This window comes from Rhipicephalus microplus, chromosome X (assembly GCF_043290135.1).
Source record: "Rhipicephalus microplus isolate Deutch F79 chromosome X, USDA_Rmic, whole genome shotgun sequence".
Classification (NCBI taxonomy): Eukaryota; Metazoa; Arthropoda; class Arachnida; order Ixodida; family Ixodidae; genus Rhipicephalus; species Rhipicephalus microplus.
Window position 1 is genome coordinate 462,861,127 of NC_134710.1, and position 20,105 is coordinate 462,881,231.

General features: G+C 45.1%; 1 protein-coding gene across 5 annotated transcripts in view; it reads right to left on the minus strand.

The window, feature by feature from the left end:
- LOC142776666 (solute carrier family 22 member 7-like) overlaps nucleotides 1-20,105 on the minus strand; it is a 128,299-nt gene that overhangs the window by 27,969 nt on the left and 80,225 nt on the right. For all 5 annotated transcript variants that reach the window (XM_075880699.1, XM_075880702.1, XM_075880703.1 and 2 more), the window contains exons 2-3: nucleotides 6,220-6,430; nucleotides 3,831-3,979 (exon numbers count right to left, since the gene is read on the minus strand). In XM_075880699.1, coding sequence (XP_075736814.1) covers nucleotides 3,831-3,979; nucleotides 6,220-6,430 — 360 coding nt within the window. The remainder of the gene's footprint in view (nucleotides 1-3,830; nucleotides 3,980-6,219; nucleotides 6,431-20,105) is intronic.

Genomic DNA, 20,105 nt, shown 5'->3' on the forward strand with positions numbered 1-20,105 from the left:
TAGGCTTGAATGCGAGGAAAGAACAGAGTAGAGAGGCCAATGCGACTGCTCCTTCTAACATTCTAGACTTGAGCACAGAAGGAGAGAAGTCTCTAGTCTATGTAGCAGTGTATGTTGTATCGAAAATAACAGAGACTTAACTGCGAACACTGCAAGGATTTCCTAGTCTCTAGTGCCGCTAGCTGCAGGCTAATTCAGATGAATAACTTTTCTACGCCACACCTGTGTCGCTCACCAGCCCTGCCACAGGTGTGATCGAAGTCACAAAAGTTGCGGAGAACTTTTTTCCGTGCAAACAAAGAGGCACTGCAATACAACCAAGTGAGCTTATCCGCAGTTGAAGCGATGATACTTCCGAGTGTGTGCGTGCAAATATTTTTCTCTTCTTGCCATAGCATATTGCCAGAAGTCTTTCGTATGTTCTTGAGAGTACAAATGCAGATTTCAGAACGCTTCTCAGATCGCACTAACACAGCAGAGAGTAAGTGTGGAAGTAAAAATACTGGTATGCGTGCCGTGGTATTCGGTGTACGGTAGAATATTTGACTTTTTTCTCTTGATTATAATGTGCATGGTTAAAAGGCAGCGTGTTTCTTTAAGCTAGCGCTGTCAAAGTCTATTTGGCAACAACGTTTGACCAAGCATTTTTCATTTCACTTTGTTTATGTCAATTTTTCGCCTCTGTATGTTTCTCGTGGAAAGATTCAGGAGGCACGTCAAATAAAAACGGCACTTGAGCAGTCTGAATTATTTTAATGCTGCTATGCAATCGACTGCACATGGCCCTTAACATTAGTGCGAATTTATTTCGTCAGCGCTAGATATTTTCTATAAGTACGTCAACAAACTAGCAAAATAATAACCATTTGCAGCTCTCTCAATCTGCTGGAGCTGTCAGTGTTTTATGGTCCTACTAGCTGTTTTACATAACAATTTCAGGAGAAATGGCATTTGGGTAAATCATGAAGACAATTGTTTAAAAAAATAATCGAGAAAATTCATAAATGAGGATCACAAAGTTGTAAGCGGATATTCAAACATTTGCTATTATATCTACACGCATCTTTTCAAACCTATGACCACGGAACCACCGCGATATCACAACGCTACCGCTCTTGTCACATCAAGTGTCATGAAAGGAAGGAGTCGGAGATATTCAAGAGAAAGACGCTGCTGCCGACGCCGCCGACACCGAGACCGAATTTTCTGCGAAACGTAGTCTTTAAAGCTGTCTAGTTAAAAAAACTCACGCTATACTGAGCTGCGCTCAAGCAATACTATTTTAGCACGTGCTCCCACAGCCACCTTGCAACGTATACACGCTAATAAAAAAATGGTTCCAAATCTACATGCTACACCGCAAATATAGTCGAAAGATGATAGTCTTGCGTCTGGAGATAGTGAATAAAACGTTTATTTGATATTCTGCGCAAGAAAGTTGGTGAAGGGTACTCGAGAGGCGCTGCGTCAGAGTGCGTCGAGCGTGTAGCAGAGACAAACGAGCGCATCGAGACAAGTTAGACACGAGCGCCATCTGGCAGTTATCTTTCGAAAACGAAGGCGTGCAGCCCGCGCAGAAAGATGCGCGCTAGTCTCGGAGTTGATAAGGTGTAGAACGCAAAGCGACGGGCAGGTGCCAACACCGTGACGTCGTAGCAAAGCGTTGGAAACGCCTTTTTGAGCATCGCGTTGCACTGCGAGCACAGCGCGATAAACGCTACATTTCTTAGAGTTACTTGTGTGTGCCTTTTCTAGTATACAGGCAGACATACAAAACTTTGAAGTGTTGTTATGCCGCCTCAGATATGCGCAATAATTGCTTTTTATTCGACAATCGCACAACTATGAACGCTAAACTTTAAGCAATGTTGGTGGGCGCTGCGAATGGGGTTGGCCGTTTGGTGCCGTTTGAGGTATCGTTAGGGCGGACAAACAGACACATGTACAGACAGATAGGCCAAAGATTTTCCGCCGCAGGTCCCTAAGAAAGACCATCGTCTTTAAAAATGAAGTATTTAGGGTGTTTCTTTGCCACACAACTACAATTATTGTCTCTATCTCACATACTTTCTTGGCGTTGCTACCGCGGTTCCGGCACTTAGCGGCCCTCAACGTTGCACGCCTTATCAGCGTGACATGGCATTCTTGATAGGAAAGTGGCGCGCCGGGTATAGTGCCGGCGCCCGCCCGGTGGCTGTTTGGGAGAGGATATAGATAAGGTTCGGACACTTGGGAGAGGAGCGTTGGACACTTTGAAGAGGAGAGTTGGACACTTTGGAGAGAATATGGAGGAGAGTGTCGGTACTTTTTCTATTAAGGGACTTTACAAACACCAGCTGGACGGTCGCTCTACAACAGATGTGGCCACAGCTGTACATTTTTCTCGCAGTTAACGTTCAATGAATCGTTATTTTTCCAGCAATTTATTATACCGAGTAAAAAGTCATAAAACCATTATGTGATTGTGAGAGGCGCCGTAGTGGGAGGGCTGCTGAAGTTTTGACCACCTGTGCTTTTTCAACATGTAGCTAAATCTAAGTCCACAGGCCTCGAGCACTTTCGCCTCCATCGAAAATGTGGCCGCCGCGGCCGGGACTCGATCTCGCTACCTGCTGGTCAGCAGTCGGGAACTATGACCACTAGTTCACCGTGGCAGGTGTTATTTTTATTCATATTCTACGGTTGCTTGTTTTAGTGCATTTGCCCATTTCATTTTTCTACACCTTTGTTGTTCGTTTGCATTTCTGTGGTCGTTTCATCAGAGTGATTGTTGTTTTACACGCTTTTGAAGCTATCATGTTTGTTGCACAAAATCACCGCTGTCTCGGTGTATTTTTTATTACGGTAGTTGCAGTGTGTAGATGTGGAATGTGACCTTATTCTTGCAATGACTTCGCACTCTGCGAAAGAAATATTTTTTTGTAAAAACAGTGTATTGATGCAGTTATCTTATACTCATATCGAATGAGTGCCGATGTTCACAGTTACCGAACGTATGCCAAAATTATTAGACCATAATATTTTCGTACATGTTTGGGGGCCGCCTATCACAACAATGTGTGGCATAAGTGTAATATTAGGCAAGTTACGTACCATGTACCACATGCGCGGGATTGGAAAATTTTTTGTTGATAAGGTGATCGTTCTTTGATATTCAGTTGCGGTGCTTCTGCAAAAGGTGTTAATGTTTGCAACCTATGCGGCGAATGCTAAAAGTAAATTACCGTCGATTCGTAACTTTCTGCTCTCGAAAAAAAAATTCGTCGCGGTCAATACCACGGTCGCCATTACTTTCAGGTAGATATCCTTCTTCCTGATAGGCATCTCTAAGTTCGGTGCAGTAGTCAATGAAGTCGAAATCTGTGATCGCCATCTTGCACACCTTTGCATGAGACCCTCCGAAGTGGAGATACTGATGTTTATTCATGGGTATCCTAAACAGTTCATTTGCCAGTTCATTAGCACGTATTGTAACCGTGACATGACGGAAGTTGAAATACGTACTTGAGTGTGATTTTGTGAAAGAGATGGCTGAATGAGCGCTATTGAAACTTCAGTCATGGTATATACCACAATAAGTTCCATTTTTCATGGGGCCAGCTCAAATACACCGTTACTATAGCGCCTATAAAAAGCGACATGAGTATGCAAGTACCTAGGTATTTAATTGTCTTCGAGCTGGCCCAAAAATTCTTAAAGCGGCGGTTTTCCGCAAAACCTGTTTCTCAGGCTCAATCAACGAGTACTTGCATTTTAAAGAAATAATTCGACCCTTACAGGCTCTGTTGCAGCTGTGCACGTGTTACCTCAATTTTCAGTAGCAAACTCACCGTGTCGGTTAGGGTGTATGTCTTGTCACCGAGGTCGTACTCCCAGGCCAAACACTTCACGCGGCTGTTGTTAAAAAATGTGATTGAGCCATCGGCGCCTTCTTCGTAGACGTACATCTCGCACTGGCTTCGTTTCTGAGATCCTTTTCCTGGAAGACACAAGGCTTCATTTTGATGAAGGGGGTTTTCGCAAGAGGGACTCACACTACAGGCACTCACACTACAGGTTTTCACTACAGGGACTCACCTTAGCTCATCAGACCCAATTAATTTGTTCAACGCAAGTAGACAAAGACGCCACGAGCACTCAAACTTCGCAAGGTTTCCCTACACAAAAACCTGCATTCATGATTATGATAATTCCTAATGCCAAACCTGCTTGTGTTTGAAAATCAGAATGCATTGAATAAAAGCACTTCACAGATTGCTCATGTCAACAACATCATATGATGTATGGAAGAACGACGAACCAAGCCTTGGAGGATGCGTACGTCACAGGAGGTACCCGAAACGAATGCTGAGACTAGTTCCATCGTTTGAGTCTGTGCGAGGTAGGCAGAGTGATGCGTTGTTTTGTGGCACAGTTTATGCGAATACTGCAAAGTGCGGGGGGGGGGGGGGGGGGGATCTCTTAGGCTGCGGTAATGGACACTTAATTCCAACGAAGGACGCGGGTTGGCTCAGCGAAAAGGCGAAGTTGGTGACTTCATGGCAGGGAAAGAAAAGCGACTCAGAGGTCACGCCACAGTAGAGCCGAGCCACCAAAGTGGCCCCATCACTTCGAACAAAACGATGGAAAGCGCAGCCGCGCAGATGGGGTGACGCGACACATGGCATGCCGGTTTCAATGCGAATTAAGCACAAGGTATCGAACAGGCTGAAGAGTGAATGCTTTTTAAAGATGATAGTCTCTTTTGGGGACCTTCAACGCAAAGAATTTGGTCTTTCTGTCTGTTTCAGTGACTGTCTGTCTATACAATTGTCCGTACATTTGTCTGCCTCAACGGCACAAAAATGACCAAAAGTTACGCCAAATGGCCGACCCTATCTGCAGCGCCCACCAATATTGCTCAAGGTTCAGCGTTCATACTTGTGCGATTGTCGAGTAAAAAAAGCAATTATTGCGTATAGCTGACGCACCATAACAAAACGTCAATATTATGTATGCGTGTTTTTTATTAGAAAAGGCACACATAAGTAATTTTAAAGATCTTAGCCTTTAAAACGCTGCGCTAGCCATGCAACGCTTGCACGAAACGGCAAGCTTTTCCTAAACTTTGCTAAGACGACGCGGTGGTGGCACCTACTCGTCGCCTTGCGTTCTACATCTTATCACCTCAGAGACGTTTTTACAGGATAACTGCCAGATATCGCTCATGTCTCACGTGTCACGTGACTTGATGCGCTCGTTCGCCGCCGCTCCGCGCTCGAAGAACTCTAACGCAGCGCCTCCAAAATACCATTCACCGATTTTCTCGCGCAGAATATCAAAAAACGTTTTGTTCAATCTCTCCAGACGCAAAACTATCGTCTTTCGGCGACATTCGCTGTGTAACATGCAGATACGGGGCCAATTTTTTTCTATGTTAGTGTTTTCCGATTCTGAAAATCTATCAAACTATGTAAGCTTGTAAATGCTTCAGCTGAAAATAGAATGGGATGATCCGTGAAGCGCAGATCTCGCGCTACAAAGGCGCGTGCAGCTACACGTCTAGGTCGAATTATGTACCCGCTGGTGCCAAAACTTAATCGACTTACTACAACGCACAAAAAGACACCGACTTCTGTACACACGCTTGCAAGCTCATGGCCATGTGCACTAGCTAATATCTACACAGTGATGAAAATAAGGAGTACCATTGCAACACAACAGTATAAACTGCAGTTAGCGTAAAAATTAGTTTTAGAAGGACATATTCATGAATGAAGCTGTCCATGTACTACGCCGGCATCTTTTGGCTAACTAAGGCACGTCATAGATGTTACAAAGCACACTGTACTACGTTACAATGTTGCCATCTCTTCGAGAGCATCTGTAGAGCACTTTTTCACTTTTATTGCGATGGAAGGCTTATCTTCAAGAAACAGTGCCAAATATTCGTCTCGTCCAAAAATGCCGAAATTCGTCTTCTCGACTTCTTGATATTTGATTGTAAGGATAGCGACATTTGGCTGAATTTGCTACAAATGCAATACACATTTAGGAGAGCGCAACAGCACCCCAGTGCGCTTGCTTCTTCCTTGTTAGTAGCCTAGTCGGGATACTTAATGGCTTGGCTGACCCATAACACGAACTAGCCGAACTTAGCGCTAGGGCTTTGTCAGCGTGTTGATTGCTTTTCATCACTCAAGGCGTTGGTACCACAAAATAGAAGCCGTTTGAACTCACGTTCCTCCCAGGGCACTGCATTTTCGAGCCACCGCTCCGTGGACCAGTTTGCCAGTTGTGAAGGCTTCGCGCACCAGTGATTTAGCTGTGGCGCGGTGAACGTTGGCGCCATGGCGTGGTAGGCAGCAGGAAAACCCCGCAGGAAGCAGAAGGCCAACAACGGGTAGTGCCATGGTCCGAGTTGATTGAATATGTCGTCGGTGCCGACCATCTGCTCATCAAAAATTGATATTGTTTTTCCAGTGAATCGCGAACATTTACAAGGAAAAGGCAGCTCGTGATCAAACAGGAAAGGGAGAAAAGTAAAGTACAGCTCAGCACCAAAGTGTTTATTCATTTTCTCTTGCACTCTCACATGACGGGTGTGCAGAAAACGGCATGGCGGTGGAATGATCTTGTAGATGTCTGTCTAACACGTTACCATGGTTTTGGTGGAGATATAAGTTCTCAACGTGCCACCGTGCTCTAAATTGGTCTATAAAACACTTCCCGTGTGCATTTCTTGAGACAACACTTTCTATGCACTTGCTTAGCGCAGTTTTTACAACTGCGTGTACAGCGACTCTTATTTCTGAATACGCATATTGTTTAGCTTAGGTGGGATATAGTCAGACGCCTCTGAGCCGTCAGTGCAGAAGTTGAGTATAGGATTATTCAAGGAGGCTTCTCTATTTTAACAAGCTCCTACTGACAGAAATTTTTTGGCAATAAGAAAAGCGTATTCCTTAATTGCGTTTCAGTAGCACTGAAAGGTTGCCTTTCGTACATCATTGGCTAGCTGAGCGACTGATTGTCGTACGCAGCGGAAAAAAAAGGAAAGTCGACTCTTGGCCAAAAGCGTACTCGAGGTTAGTTCTGTTGGTCGGAATTTACTTCAAAAAGATCACACGGTCCATTATGCATTCACATCCAATGTATTCAAAGGTGAAAGTGATACTAAGTCGTTGTATTGATCCTGCTACGCAACCCGCCTAAGGATTTCCACATTTAACGTAGTTTTGCACCGCGTTTCGGAGCGACCTACCTCTGATTAAGCAATGATGTCATGTGATGACGTCATCATAGGGTGACTTCAAGTGTTGTGACATCACACGTTTACGCCATACGGCAAATGTATCACGCCAGGGTGATTTTTTTTCTTACTCATGTCATCGATGCCAAGAGACACTAGTGATGATAACGGCTTTCGTGTGGTGCTATGATGCAGCACAAGACATAACAAGTAAAGGTGGTGCGTCGGCAAATGAATTAACTCTGCGGTTTTGTACAGGGAAAGCAAACTGCGTAGTTTTGCCAGACGCATACCTCAAGAAACATAAGTCAGAGAGTGCCGTTTTTACAGAATGTAATCATATTTGAAGTGAATACTGCACCAGAAGCTCATTTTTCGCACAAGGCAAGTGGGCCTAGAGCGGCCCACACAACACGAAACTGAATCAAAGCAGCTTCGCCTTTGTGGTGCGAAGCCTCGAAAAAGTGTGAAGCTGGGCAGCCTTCTTTTATCTCTTCAGTGTTCTCATTCATTTATTTTCACGTTTCACTGTTGTTCTCGTTTTCAGTTTGTGCTTTGTTGCACGTGTTTATTTCTACTTCCTTCTATTGTCATTCCTATTTTTCTTTCTTTTTCTTTCGATGCCTCGTTTTATTGCGGTTTCCAATTTTATGTGTGGCTTGCATTGTCGTGTTTTCCTAGTCATGGCATTAGTCACTGAAATTATTATCCTAATCAAGGTTGTCGTAACACAAGATGAAGAAGGCTTGTGTTTAGCGCGAGTGTGCTCTAAATATGCTTCAGCTGACTATGCTATATGTAGTTTTGCTGGCGTTATTGTTTTCAAGGCGCTGGCAGAACTAAGGGAATAAGGTGTCTGTTTTGAGCGAGCGCTCTTCAGCCCCTTTGTATGCGCCTTTGCCTGCGTTCCGCCAAGCGACGATGAGAACATACAATCGCAACATACGGCAACAGGCAACATATGTGAGGATACCACAGCCTGGTTCCCCTGAAAAGATCCGCACTTAGACGTTCATGTGATCGTGAAATTGGAAATTGAAATATTTTGGTACATTTTCCTGCTAGATTTCATTTCCTGAAACTTTATATATATATATATATATATATATATATATATATATATATATATATATATATATATATATATATATATAAATATATATATATATATATATATATAAGTCACCAGAAAAAGCGAACGAGCAAACAAAAAACGATGCTTTATTGCCAAAGTTACGGCTGGGGACTATATATATATATATATATATATATATATATATATATATATATAGTTATAAACTTCGAGAATAGTGCAGTATAGGAAACAAAACAATAAAATATTTATTTAATCCTAACAGTTTCGGCTGGTGGACCAGCCTTCTTCGGAGGATGTAAGTGAAATGATACTTGTATCATTTCACTTACATCCTCCGAAGAAGGCTGGTCCACCAGCCGAAACTGTTAGGATTAAATAAATATTTTATTGTTTTGTTTCCTATACTGCACTATTCTCGAAGTTTATAACTTTTATTACGGTAGCCGGAAGAAACTCTGATCATCTATTTCATCATATATATATATATATATATATATATATATATATATATATATGTAGATTAGATATTGTAGAGAAGCCTCCGCACACTGAAATGGGTCGAGCTCTCTGTGCATTCTAGTGGGTCTACCCAAAAAGGACGCCGCTTGCGCTGAGAGTCCGTGCTGAATGATATGAATGAGATAAGAAAACTCAGTGAAGAAAATGAACTTCTGAAAAACGGAGGGGTTACACACAACGAGGAAACCTCACAAGTTGTAACGCAGGAAAAAGCCGCATCAATGGACTAAGAGGCTGCAGCCCTCACCCCCATTAAACGTAAACCATCGAACGCTCCGTTTAAAAGCGTGATAATGAAACTCAAAGCAGAGGTGACAGCTCAAGAAAGGCAGGAGGAATTCGCAAACATCATGGAAGCCAAAATAGAACGAATTGAAAGGAAATTGCAAACTACGCTGGAACAACAAGAAATTAGATTTGAGGCAAACATAGAGGCAAAAATTGAGGCTCTAGGCAAGACAATATTGCAGAAAGGGCAGCAAATGGTGGTTGATTTTGACGCCAAGCTAGCAATATGGGGATCGCTGTCAAGTGGTTGGGGCCCGGTTAAGACGTCTTGCTTGCCGTACGCTAGGACCTCGGTGCCCACCGAGGGATCAGAAAGCCTGTAATGCCGCCATGGACAGACAAAATAGCTAGACGATTTGGCAATGGAATTGTCGAGGATATAATCGAAAACTATACAATTTGCATCAACATCTTAAAGACGCCAGCACCCCGGATGTTATCATCGTGCAAGAAACGCATGGTCTGGCCAAATTTTTGGGATATGTGTAATTTGGCAGTGCTGATGGGGAGACAAAATTATTAGCAACGTTGGTTAAGCGAAATCACGCGGTGGTGCAACATTACACGGGAATTAAGGCAATAAATCAGATGCTTCTCGATCTTATACCCATGCGGAAAACAGAGGACAGTCTTTTCGTATTGAATATTTACAGCAGTCCTAAATGCAGAAAGCGTAAATTCTGCACGCTGTTTAGCAAAACCCTCGCGATAACGGGCAACCGGGCGCTAGTGATTGGAAGAGATTTCAACGCTCCACACGTTGCATGGGGATACAGGATCAAAAGCCAGAAAGGCAGGAACTTGTGGTTGGACGCAAAAGAGGAGGGCCTGACGCTCGTGACCGATCCATTAATTTCTACAAGAAGAGGTACTAGCGCTTGCGCGGATACCACGCCAGACTTGACATTCACCAAAAACATACTGGACCCGCAGTGGACCCATGCCCAACATGACTTGGGAAGCGATCATTTTATACTTGAAATAAGGACGAGGGCTGGGCCGCGGAAGGCAAAAGGCAGACAACTTAAACTTGACGACTGGGTCAAGTTCCAAAACATCAGAGAGGAGCCCCATGAATTGATACAGAGTATGGAGGAATGGACCGAAACGTTAAAACGAGACGTGGAGGCAGCTACGCAAACGGTGCCAGCGGAGGCGCAGCTAGAATGTGTAGACAATAAGCTTCTCCACATGTGGGAAGCTAATTAATGTTTACAACAGAGGTGGAAAAAACAAAAGCTCAACCGGACAATTTGTAGAAGGATAGCTAAATTGAACAGGGATATAGAGCAATACGCCCAGCAGCTGTGCAGACAACAGTGGGAGGAAAAATGCAATGACATAGACATCTAAGTAGGAATGGCGAAAACGTGAAACATCCTTAGACATTTGTTAAGCCTGGATGGAAACAAGTTGGCAGAAAGGCACAATATTAATCGGTTAATGCAAAGGTATCAAGGTACAGAGTAGAATTTCCCGAATGAAATCAAGAAAACGTAAATCTATCTAGCGCTTCCTGTTAAACACCTCGATTACACAGGGCTGGCAATCGATGATTTAGACAACGAGATCGGTGAGGCGAAAGTGAGGGCTGCCTTGCAAAAACACAATAGATCAGCACCTGGACTAGATGGCATAACTAACAAAACGCTACGTAATTCGTATGACGAGCCCATAACTAAGTTAACTGAATTTATTAACAAATCATGAGAAGCAGGACAGATTCCGCAACAATGGAAGACGGCAAAAATTGTGTTAATACCCAAGCCAGGCAAGCGACTCCAGATTGCGGACTTGAGACCTATATCTCTCACATCTTGCGTGGGGAAACTCATGGAGCACGTAATTCTAGAGAAGATAACTACCTATCTCGAGAACCGGGATGCGCTTCCATCCACAATGATAGAGTTCAGGAGGAACCTGTCAACGCAAGACGCAATGCTACAGTTAAAACATCAGATTATAGATAATCCAGGAACAGCGACAAAGGCCATTCTAAGGTTAGACCTGAAGAAGGCCTTTGATAATGTAACCTATGCAACGGTGCTAAAAAGGGTGAACGATCTAGGTCTGGGACAAAGGGCGCACAATTACGTGCGTAATTTTCTGACGGGAAGGAAGGCAAAGATTATGATAGGGGGCCTAGTTTCGGAAGAAATTGAGTTGGGCAGTGCAGGTACGCCGCAAGGCTTGGTATTATCGACTACGGTATTCAATCTGGCCCTAATTAGACTTCCAACCAAACTACAAGTAATCGAAGGACTGAATCATACAATATATGCAGACGACATCACTCTATGAGTGAGAAGTGGGAGTGATGGTCAAATAGAGGAAACGCTTCAAACAGCAGTCGAAACGGTCGAGCGGTATCTGGAAAGTACTGGGCTAGCCTGCTCTGCGGAAAGATCGGAGCTGTTGCTGTACAGACCTACTCGTAGAGGTCACAAACCAGGCAACTGCCTGCGAAATCTCGCTCACAGAAAAGAGATACGGTTAAGAACAGCCGATGGAAAAACTATACGCATAGTCGACAGGATCAAGGTACTGCGTCTCCTCATCGAAGCCAAGGGCAACAACGGAGAAATCCTCACACGACTGGATGCAACTGTAGCCCAAATAATGCGACTCATAAACATGATAGCAACTGAATACAGTGGCATGAGGGAGGAACACACGATAAGGTTGATACAGACAATAGTGATAAGCAGAATAGTATAAGTAGCGCCGTACTTAAAATGGCAAGTCGCGGAAAAGTAAGTTATGTTAGGTTTTGTGGCGCAAGAGCAACTAAGGCTATGCTGCGCCAGACTCATGGTGAGATTACTTACAGCGGACAGGGCTATGACAATGACTCTGAAATGTTTTGATGGCGTTGACATATGGGATATGATGAGCGGTGAAGCGTGGCTGTATAAAGGCCTAAAAGGATTGGCTCCGTAAACGCGTGAAATATATATCTATTCTAAGATTATGTGTGTGATGCTCGGGGTGGTCAATGTGTATGGTTGGTGCATGAGGTTATGCTAAACCATAACGGCTTTTACATTGCACTAATGCCATACCCGTGTCCTTATACCTAAAGACCGGGAGGCAAGTGCCTCGTTGTAAATTCCAGCTGCAGCAGATGCCTCTCCGAAGAGGCTATGCTACCAGTCACATCAGTCAAGTTTTGCTATTTCAAGCGGTAGCATAGTTTAGTGTAGTTAGACCTTGTTCAGAAGTTGTGCTTCATTTAAAAAGCTGATCACATCAGCTATGGGTATTAGGGCATCATCGACCAAGAGTAGCATTGGATGAAAGGGAATATTTAACCTGTAAAACATACGGAAATGTTTTTCTCTTAGTGTTTCCATATGTGGGCAAGCTATTATAATGTGCATTACAGTTAGTTGCTCCTGACACTTAACGCATGTTCGGGCTTCTTCGCTTGCCAATAGATAGTTATGTGTGATGTGCGTATGACCTATTCGTAGTAGGCATATAACTACTTCGATAAAACGTGCTTGATGAAGACAGGTCCTCCATTCACCAAGAAGAGGTTTAACTAGGTGAAGTTTGTTGTTTTGTTGTGATTTCCATTCCTGCTGCCAGTGAAAGGTGGTGGCCCGGCGAACAGCTTGAACCCCATCTCTAGCAGGTATGTTGGTTTTTGACTCGCGCATCTTTTTTGCTGTTGCAGCTAGTTGGTCTGCCCTTTCATTGCCTGGGATCCCGACATGACTCGGGACCCAAAAGAGGCGTAAGGTGTGGTCATCAGGTGTGTGGGATAGCATGTTTAAAATATCGCCTATGAATGGCTCATACTCAGATTTATAATTGAGACTTTTCAGCGCGCTAAACGAGTCTGTAAATATTACAGCTTTTTTATGTTTTCAGCTTATAATGTATCGTACTGCCATCCATAACGCATAGCACTCAGCGGTGTAGATAGATACGAACTGCGGTAGCCTAGTTATTTGCTCGTGTGTTGCTCCTACCACGCTGCTTCCGACATAAGCAGATGTCTTCGAACCATCAGTATAGAATTCTTCGTAAATCTACATTTGTTGTGATGTAAGAAATTCTTGTAGTATATGTTCACGTGAGGTGTTTTCTTTTTTATATGTGTGAGTGAAAAATCCATGAATTTGAAGAAATCACTCCATGGGGCCAAACTGGGTGGCCTTCTGGCGATAGAGAGTGCTTCGTTAGGAATATTTAGGGCGTGAAATTTTCTTCAAATCTTAGTATTAGTGGCTTAAATACGTTTGGTTTGTTGGCGTAGTGTTGTCGTAGCTCACAGCGTGTGACAATATTGTGGCATATATGATCTGGTGAAGAACGAACTCTAAGGACATACGTAAGCATTAGTTTCATTCTCCTATATTCCAAGGATAGTTCATTACTTTTGGCGTATATGCTCGAAATAGGTGAGGTCCGATAGGCACCTGTCGCGAGGCGTAACCCTTTGTTATGGACAGGGTCTGGGCGCTTGAGGTACGAGTCTCTTGCTGAACCGTAGATTATACTACCGTAGTCTAATTTGCTGCGTACTAAAGAGTGGTGAATGAGCAGGAGGCGCTTACGGTCGGAACCCCAGTGCTTTCAGGACAAGACTTTGAGGACATTAAGGGCGTTGTTGTATTTGACCTTGAGAATATAATGTGTGGACAAAAATTGAGCTTCTTATCAAATACGACCCCTTGAAACTTCTGTTCTTGTTTTATTGGCAATATTGTTTCGTTTATTTTGAGTGTGTGGTCTGGTTTTAAGCGTCGTTTCTGGAAGAATGCTACAAAAGCTGTCTTTTCCTCAGAAAACCGGAAGCCGTTTTTGTTAGCCCATTGTGTTAGCTTGTTTAGTGCTATGTGAATCTGTCGCTCGCACGTCGCCATGTTAGATGACCGGCACGCTATTTGGAGATCATCCACATATAGTGAGTGCATAGAAGTAAATGGTATGACATGGTTCACAGAGTTCATTTTGACGACAAAGAGAGTTGTGTTTAAGACACAGCCCTGAGGCACACCGTTCTCTTGAGTAAAAGTTTCTGAAAGTGTGGTACGCAAACAAACCTGAGAAGTTCACTTCGACAGGAAGTCGGACAAGCAGTTGAGCATCCTTCCGCGAATTGCAAGATCTGCCAGGTCTCGTAAGATACCGTACTTCCACGTTGTGTCATATGCTTTTTCTAGATCAAAAAATACTGCTAAGCAGAGCTGCATGTACAGGAAAGCTTCTCGTACTGTATGTTCAAGGCGAACGAGGTGATCGGTGGTGGAACATCCTTTCTTGTAACCACATTGGTGGACATCTATCAAGTTGTTGGTTTCTAGGATGTATGTTAGCCCAATATTAACAACGCTTTTATATGATTTCGCCATACAACTTGTGAGTGCTATGGGCCTGTTGCTTGTTGGTAATGTAGGGTTTTTTCCGGCTCTGAGAAATGGAATTATAATGGCTTTTTTCCACTCTGTTAGCATTCTGTCAGTGATCCAAATAGCGTTAAAGAAGTGCAGCACTGCCTTCACCGCTTCCTGGGACAAATGGGCGAGAATTCGGTAATGTATTTTGTCTGGGCCAGGTGCTGTTTTTATTTACCTTGAGAAAACACTCTGTAAATTTCCTGCAGGGTTAAGGGGGAGTTGTATGATCTATCGTGATAACCTGTAATAGGAAGATTTTGTTTTTCTGTAGATTGTTTATGTTTTAAGAACGCTGCCGAATAGTTTGCTGAGCTCGAAATAGCACAAAAGTGCTGCGCTAGTAGGTCTGCCTAAATTTGTCTGGATGCCAGGGGTTGAGAGAATAGGAATGGTATATGAACTGTAGTTGCCGTTCAACTCGTGCACCTGATCCCACATTCTTTTAGATGTGACGGAACTGTTAATGGATGAAATGTACTTTTTCCACAAGAGTTTTTCAGCCTGCCTGTGAATAAATCTTGCCTTTGCTCTCGCCTTTTTAAATGCTAGGAGGTTCTCTCCTGCAGGATATTTACGAAAAATGCCCCACTCCTTGTGTTGCATTTTTTAGCTTGTGTGCACTCTTTTGCCCACCAGGGTTTCAGTTTTTTTTTTTCAAATACCAGAGGATTGTGGTATAGTTTGTTCGGCTGCTGCAAGTATGCAGGCGGTGACTGTCTTGTTCATTTCCTCTATGCTTCGGCTATCAAGCATCTCTTTTTCTAAGGCCGCTTTTTCAGTGAACGGTGGCCAGTCTGCCAGGTGTAGTTTCCAACGCAGGGGTCGGGATTGAGTGGTGGGGAGGGTTGGCGTTAATTTTATGAGAGCAGGCATATGGTCACTGCCGTAAACATTATCTATCACGCTCCACTTTAGGTCGCAAAAGAGCGACGGTGAGAACAGCGCTAGATCTAAGCAGCTAGTGGCTCCTGTGCTTGGGGAGCAGTAGGTGACGCTACCAGTATTCAAAAGACATATGTCATTGTTCAGAATGAAATCTTCGAGAGTTTGTCCTCTGGTGTCAGCTGTACTGCTTTCCCAAAGCATTCCGTGCACGTTGAAATCCCCTACAATAACAAACGGTTCAGGCAGTTGGTCCAAAATATGCTCTATATCTTTAGTTGAAAACTGCGTGTGTGGGGGGATATAAATGAAACATATGGAGATAGTTTTGAGAGCTAAAATGGTGACGGCCACGGCCTCGATGTGACTGTTGATGGTGATCTCTCTCACTGCAATACCACTTTTGACGACAATAGCCACGCCACCGGACAACCGGCTAGCGTGGATGCGATCGCGCCGTACTACGGTAAAACCTCTGAGGAAGTTGGTGTGTTTTTCTCCCAGATTGGTTTCCTGTGAGCACATAGCCATTGGAGAGAGACTACTTAGCAGATCTTTTATGTCACATATGTTGTGAATGAGTCCTCTACAATTTCAATTGAGAAGAAAAGCCATTTTGGGCAGTGAACTTGAGCGGAAAAGGGGAGTAAGAATTGATTTGTTGACGATAAAACCTTGGTGACATGTGTGTGATACTAAAGTCAAAACAGAATGGTACCATAACCTTTCAGGTTATGGAAAACGAAACTTATTTTACAGGGCTTTTTGGAGGCACTGGGATTTCTCTTTTGTCTTTTTTTGAGCGGTCGAGAGAAACTCGCCGCTCCTTCGGCGCTGCAGGTGCCGTTTGACTGGCGGTTGTGTTCATAGCTTCATGACCGTCGCTTTGCCGAGCGATGCCTGGGCGTTGTAAGCTTCGGCTCAGGATACGAAGCCTTCAAACCCTCTACACCGGATGTCGACGGGGCTCCCGCAGTCTGCCCATTGCCCTGGCTCGTGCCAGTGCATGTCGACGCCCGTGGTGGGGCCTTGTTGACTGAGGCCGGAGCAGCCTTGGCTGCTCCCGCAGTAGGGCCAAGCGGCGGTCGCTCCAGCACGCTATGCGTAGCTTAGGCGGCCACCTGATACCGTCGTGGTGCTGCCCCCTGGTGCACCGCTTCAGCAAATGATTTTTTTGTATAGTAAGGGGAGACGCGATGCCTTCCTTCGCGGAAACTGATGTTGTGCGTGACTTGGGAATAATTTTTTTCTTTTTCCCATGCTGTGCAGGATCTAGAATACGCCGCGTGTTCCCCATCGCAGTTAGCACAGTGGGGTTCGGCCTTGCAGTCATCATCTGCAGAGAGGCCTGTGATACCACACGGTGCGCAGGTAAGCTGCCCGCGACCACACTGAGAAGCATGTCCGAATCTTTGGCACTTGAAACAGCGCCACAGATTCGGAATGTAGGGTCTCACAGACAGTTTTAGGTAGCCGGTAACTAATTCATGTGGTAGTGTGAAGCACCCGAAGGTCACAATTATGTGCTTGGTTGGAGTTTCTTTGTTTTCTCTTCTCACTACGATACGCGGTACGTGAATGACATTTTCGTCCTTCCAGCCAGCCAGAAGTTCAACATTTGTTAGGTCTTTTAGGTCATCACCTGACACACGCCTTTGACAGTGTTCATCGTTCGGTGTGCAGAGACGGTTACGGGCTGTCCCCAAATGCTACTAATTTTTCTAGTTTCTGAAACTGTGTCTTGTCTTTAACTTCTACCAGAAAGTCTCCGCTTACCATCTTTGTAGCCTTATAGCCAGTTCCGATAGTCTCGGTTAGGCACCTGGACACGAGGAATGGGGAGATGTTGCGAGCTTTTTTGTCGAGTTTTCGCAATGAATAACGTGGTACTTACGGAAATTCTTTTGTTTTTCCGAAATTGGCATTACGTTTGCGTCGGTGTGCCACCTTTGGAAGGGGTGATCAATGGAGAAGGGGTTTCGTGATCCCTTAAAAAGTGCAGTTCCTTCAGTAATGGAGCCTACCACCAACCACGGAGCCCAACAAGGGGATGTGGCAGTACATGTAAACATGTCTGCACAACGCCAGTATTACGCCACTGCCATAACCTAATATATCTACCCAAGTTTGAATATTTACACCAGGTTAACCCTTGCCGCTATGAAAAATTTGAAGTAAAGTGAAGTGAGGAGAAGACAGGAAAGATGTCAAGTGAGATCAAAAGACGACGATGTGGGGAGAGAGAGATAGGAAAAGGCGACTGCCGATTTCCCCTGGTTGGGTCAGCCCAGAGGTGCCGTCTATGTGAAGCCGGGGCCAAAGGAGTGTGTTGTCTCTGCCGGGGGGCCTTAAAGGTCCACTCACCCAGCGTCGGCTCAACCCCCAGGATCCCCTTTTCCCCGAACACGGCTCAGCCGCGCACGGCTAGGGGTGGGAGGGAGCAGACCCCCCCCCCCCGTTAGCTCGGGTCCGTGGTGTCGCTACACACCAAACGCCGCGCAGGCGCCCCTGCGGGGAGTCGCGGAAAAGATCAAGTTACACTGCCTCATTCGAATATATTCAAACTAGTCGTAGGACTATCGATTAGCACAATCACCAACAAACTGCTACAGCTAGGCCTGCACAATACCATAGATGAGCTCATTGAGGCGCAGCGTACGGCGCAATACGAACGCCTCTCAAAGACACGAGCAGGAAGACATAACCTAGAGCGACTAGGCATAACGTATCACACACAGCACGGCGTCAAGGTGGACATCCCAAGAGAGACCAAGGAAACAATGATGATATCCTTCTTGCCAAAAAACATGCACCCTGAACACAATAAGGCCAGACAAGAGACAAGAGCAAAGCAAATACAAAAAACGTTTGGTAATGACAAAGACGCAGTTTTCGTAGACGCTGCTCGATACAAGCGCAGACGGAGGTTTACGGCAGCCGTAATCGATAGCAACAAATGCTGTACGACATGCGCGACGATACGCACCATAATACCGAGACAGCGAAAGAGGTAGCCATAGCGCTCGCAATAGCTCAGACAAACGCAACCGTAATAGTCAGTGACTCTCTAAAGACAGTGAAAAACTTTCCCAATGGCCGCATCTCCTCGGAGGCACCACGTATTCTACAAAAAGGGTGTCGAACAAGCCTCAGAAATACATGCTATATGGACACCTGGTCACGCCATCGCGGGGACCAGCAACAACGGGGCTGTACATGACGCAGCTCGAGGGCTCACCGACCGAGCTGCCCTCTCAAGTGCCGCCCCAGCCTCCTCCGGTGATTACGGCGCGGCAGACGAGTGGAAATGGGAAGACAGCATCATCAGATACAATGGCATTACAAAACATTATAGATTAGAGAGGGGCATATTCCCGCCCTCTCACCCGAATTTAATGAAAAATATACAAAACGAACAGGTGCGAGTGCTGCGACTCTAGAGCCACTCTGGGGCATATCTTATGGGAATGTACAAGAATTAGTGCCCATAATCAGTACGTGGCCTCTGGTGACAGCCTTCGCGCGCGCTGGGAAGCCGCAATGCTAAGCCCCGTTCTCGACGACCAAATGTGGACCAAAAGCGGGCCGAGGAAGCCGCCAGGATCCAACGACTCCTGGCCGTAACCTAGGCGGGGCCATTCGCCCACCCCATTTACTCGCCGAACTATGAATAAGGTTCTTTCCTCCTCCTCCTCCTTTTTCTTTTCTTTCCCTGTGCTTGGGCTACGTGCCCTGGCCAGTGTTCTGTGCACCCGCTGGATTACTTCGTCGAGGCCAACAGCAGACTAATCTGTGACTTCATCTGTACTTTCCTTTTTTTTTCGTTGTACTAAAACAATTCTGTTTTTTCCTTGTACTTGTGCTACGTGCTCACGCGAGTGTTTCACGCACTCTCGTCATTTCATGCGCCTCGTTGGCTCATAATCTTCTTTTTCGGCGGATTTCTTCCCTGGCTTTGCCGGCGGCTTTTCTGGATGGTTGCGGATCCTCGCGGCGGTTCGGACGCGCGCTATGTGTGGCGGAGCGAATGCCATTTCCGACCTTCTCTTACCTCTTTTCTTCTGTATCTTTAATTCCCATTTCCCCAATCCCAGCACCGAACTGTGGAGGTGCCTTCCATTAATTGAGGCAGTAACGAAACTACGCTTATTTATTCGTTTTCCCTTTTCAAAGTCACTCCTATTACCTTTGATACCGCAAAACACGAGGTCGCAGGTTATACGCCTTTTTTTCCTTTCTATGCTCGTCATCCCCACAGTTTCCTTGACACCATACTTTCTTTCTCGAAGAACCAAAACAGCCCCGCCGCGGTGGTCTAGTGGCTAAGGTACTCGGCTGCTGACCCGCAGGTCGCGGGTTCAAATCCCGGCTGCGGCGGCTGCATTTCCGATGGAGGCGGAAATGTCGAGGCCCGTGTGCTCAGATTTGGGTGCACGTTAAAGAACCCCAGGTGGTCAAAATTTCCGGAGCCCTCCACTACGGCGTCTGTCATAATCATATGGTGGTTTTGGGACGTTAAACTCCACAAATCAATCAATCAAGAACCAAAACAGCAGTGTCGCGCCGAAAAAGCTCGTCGACTTTGTTAGGCTGTGACTTTAGCTACGGGTGATTTTGTTTGGCTGTGGACGCCTGTTTGAAAAAGGGACTTTGCCAGAAGCTTCTTTCCAAGTATTCAGAG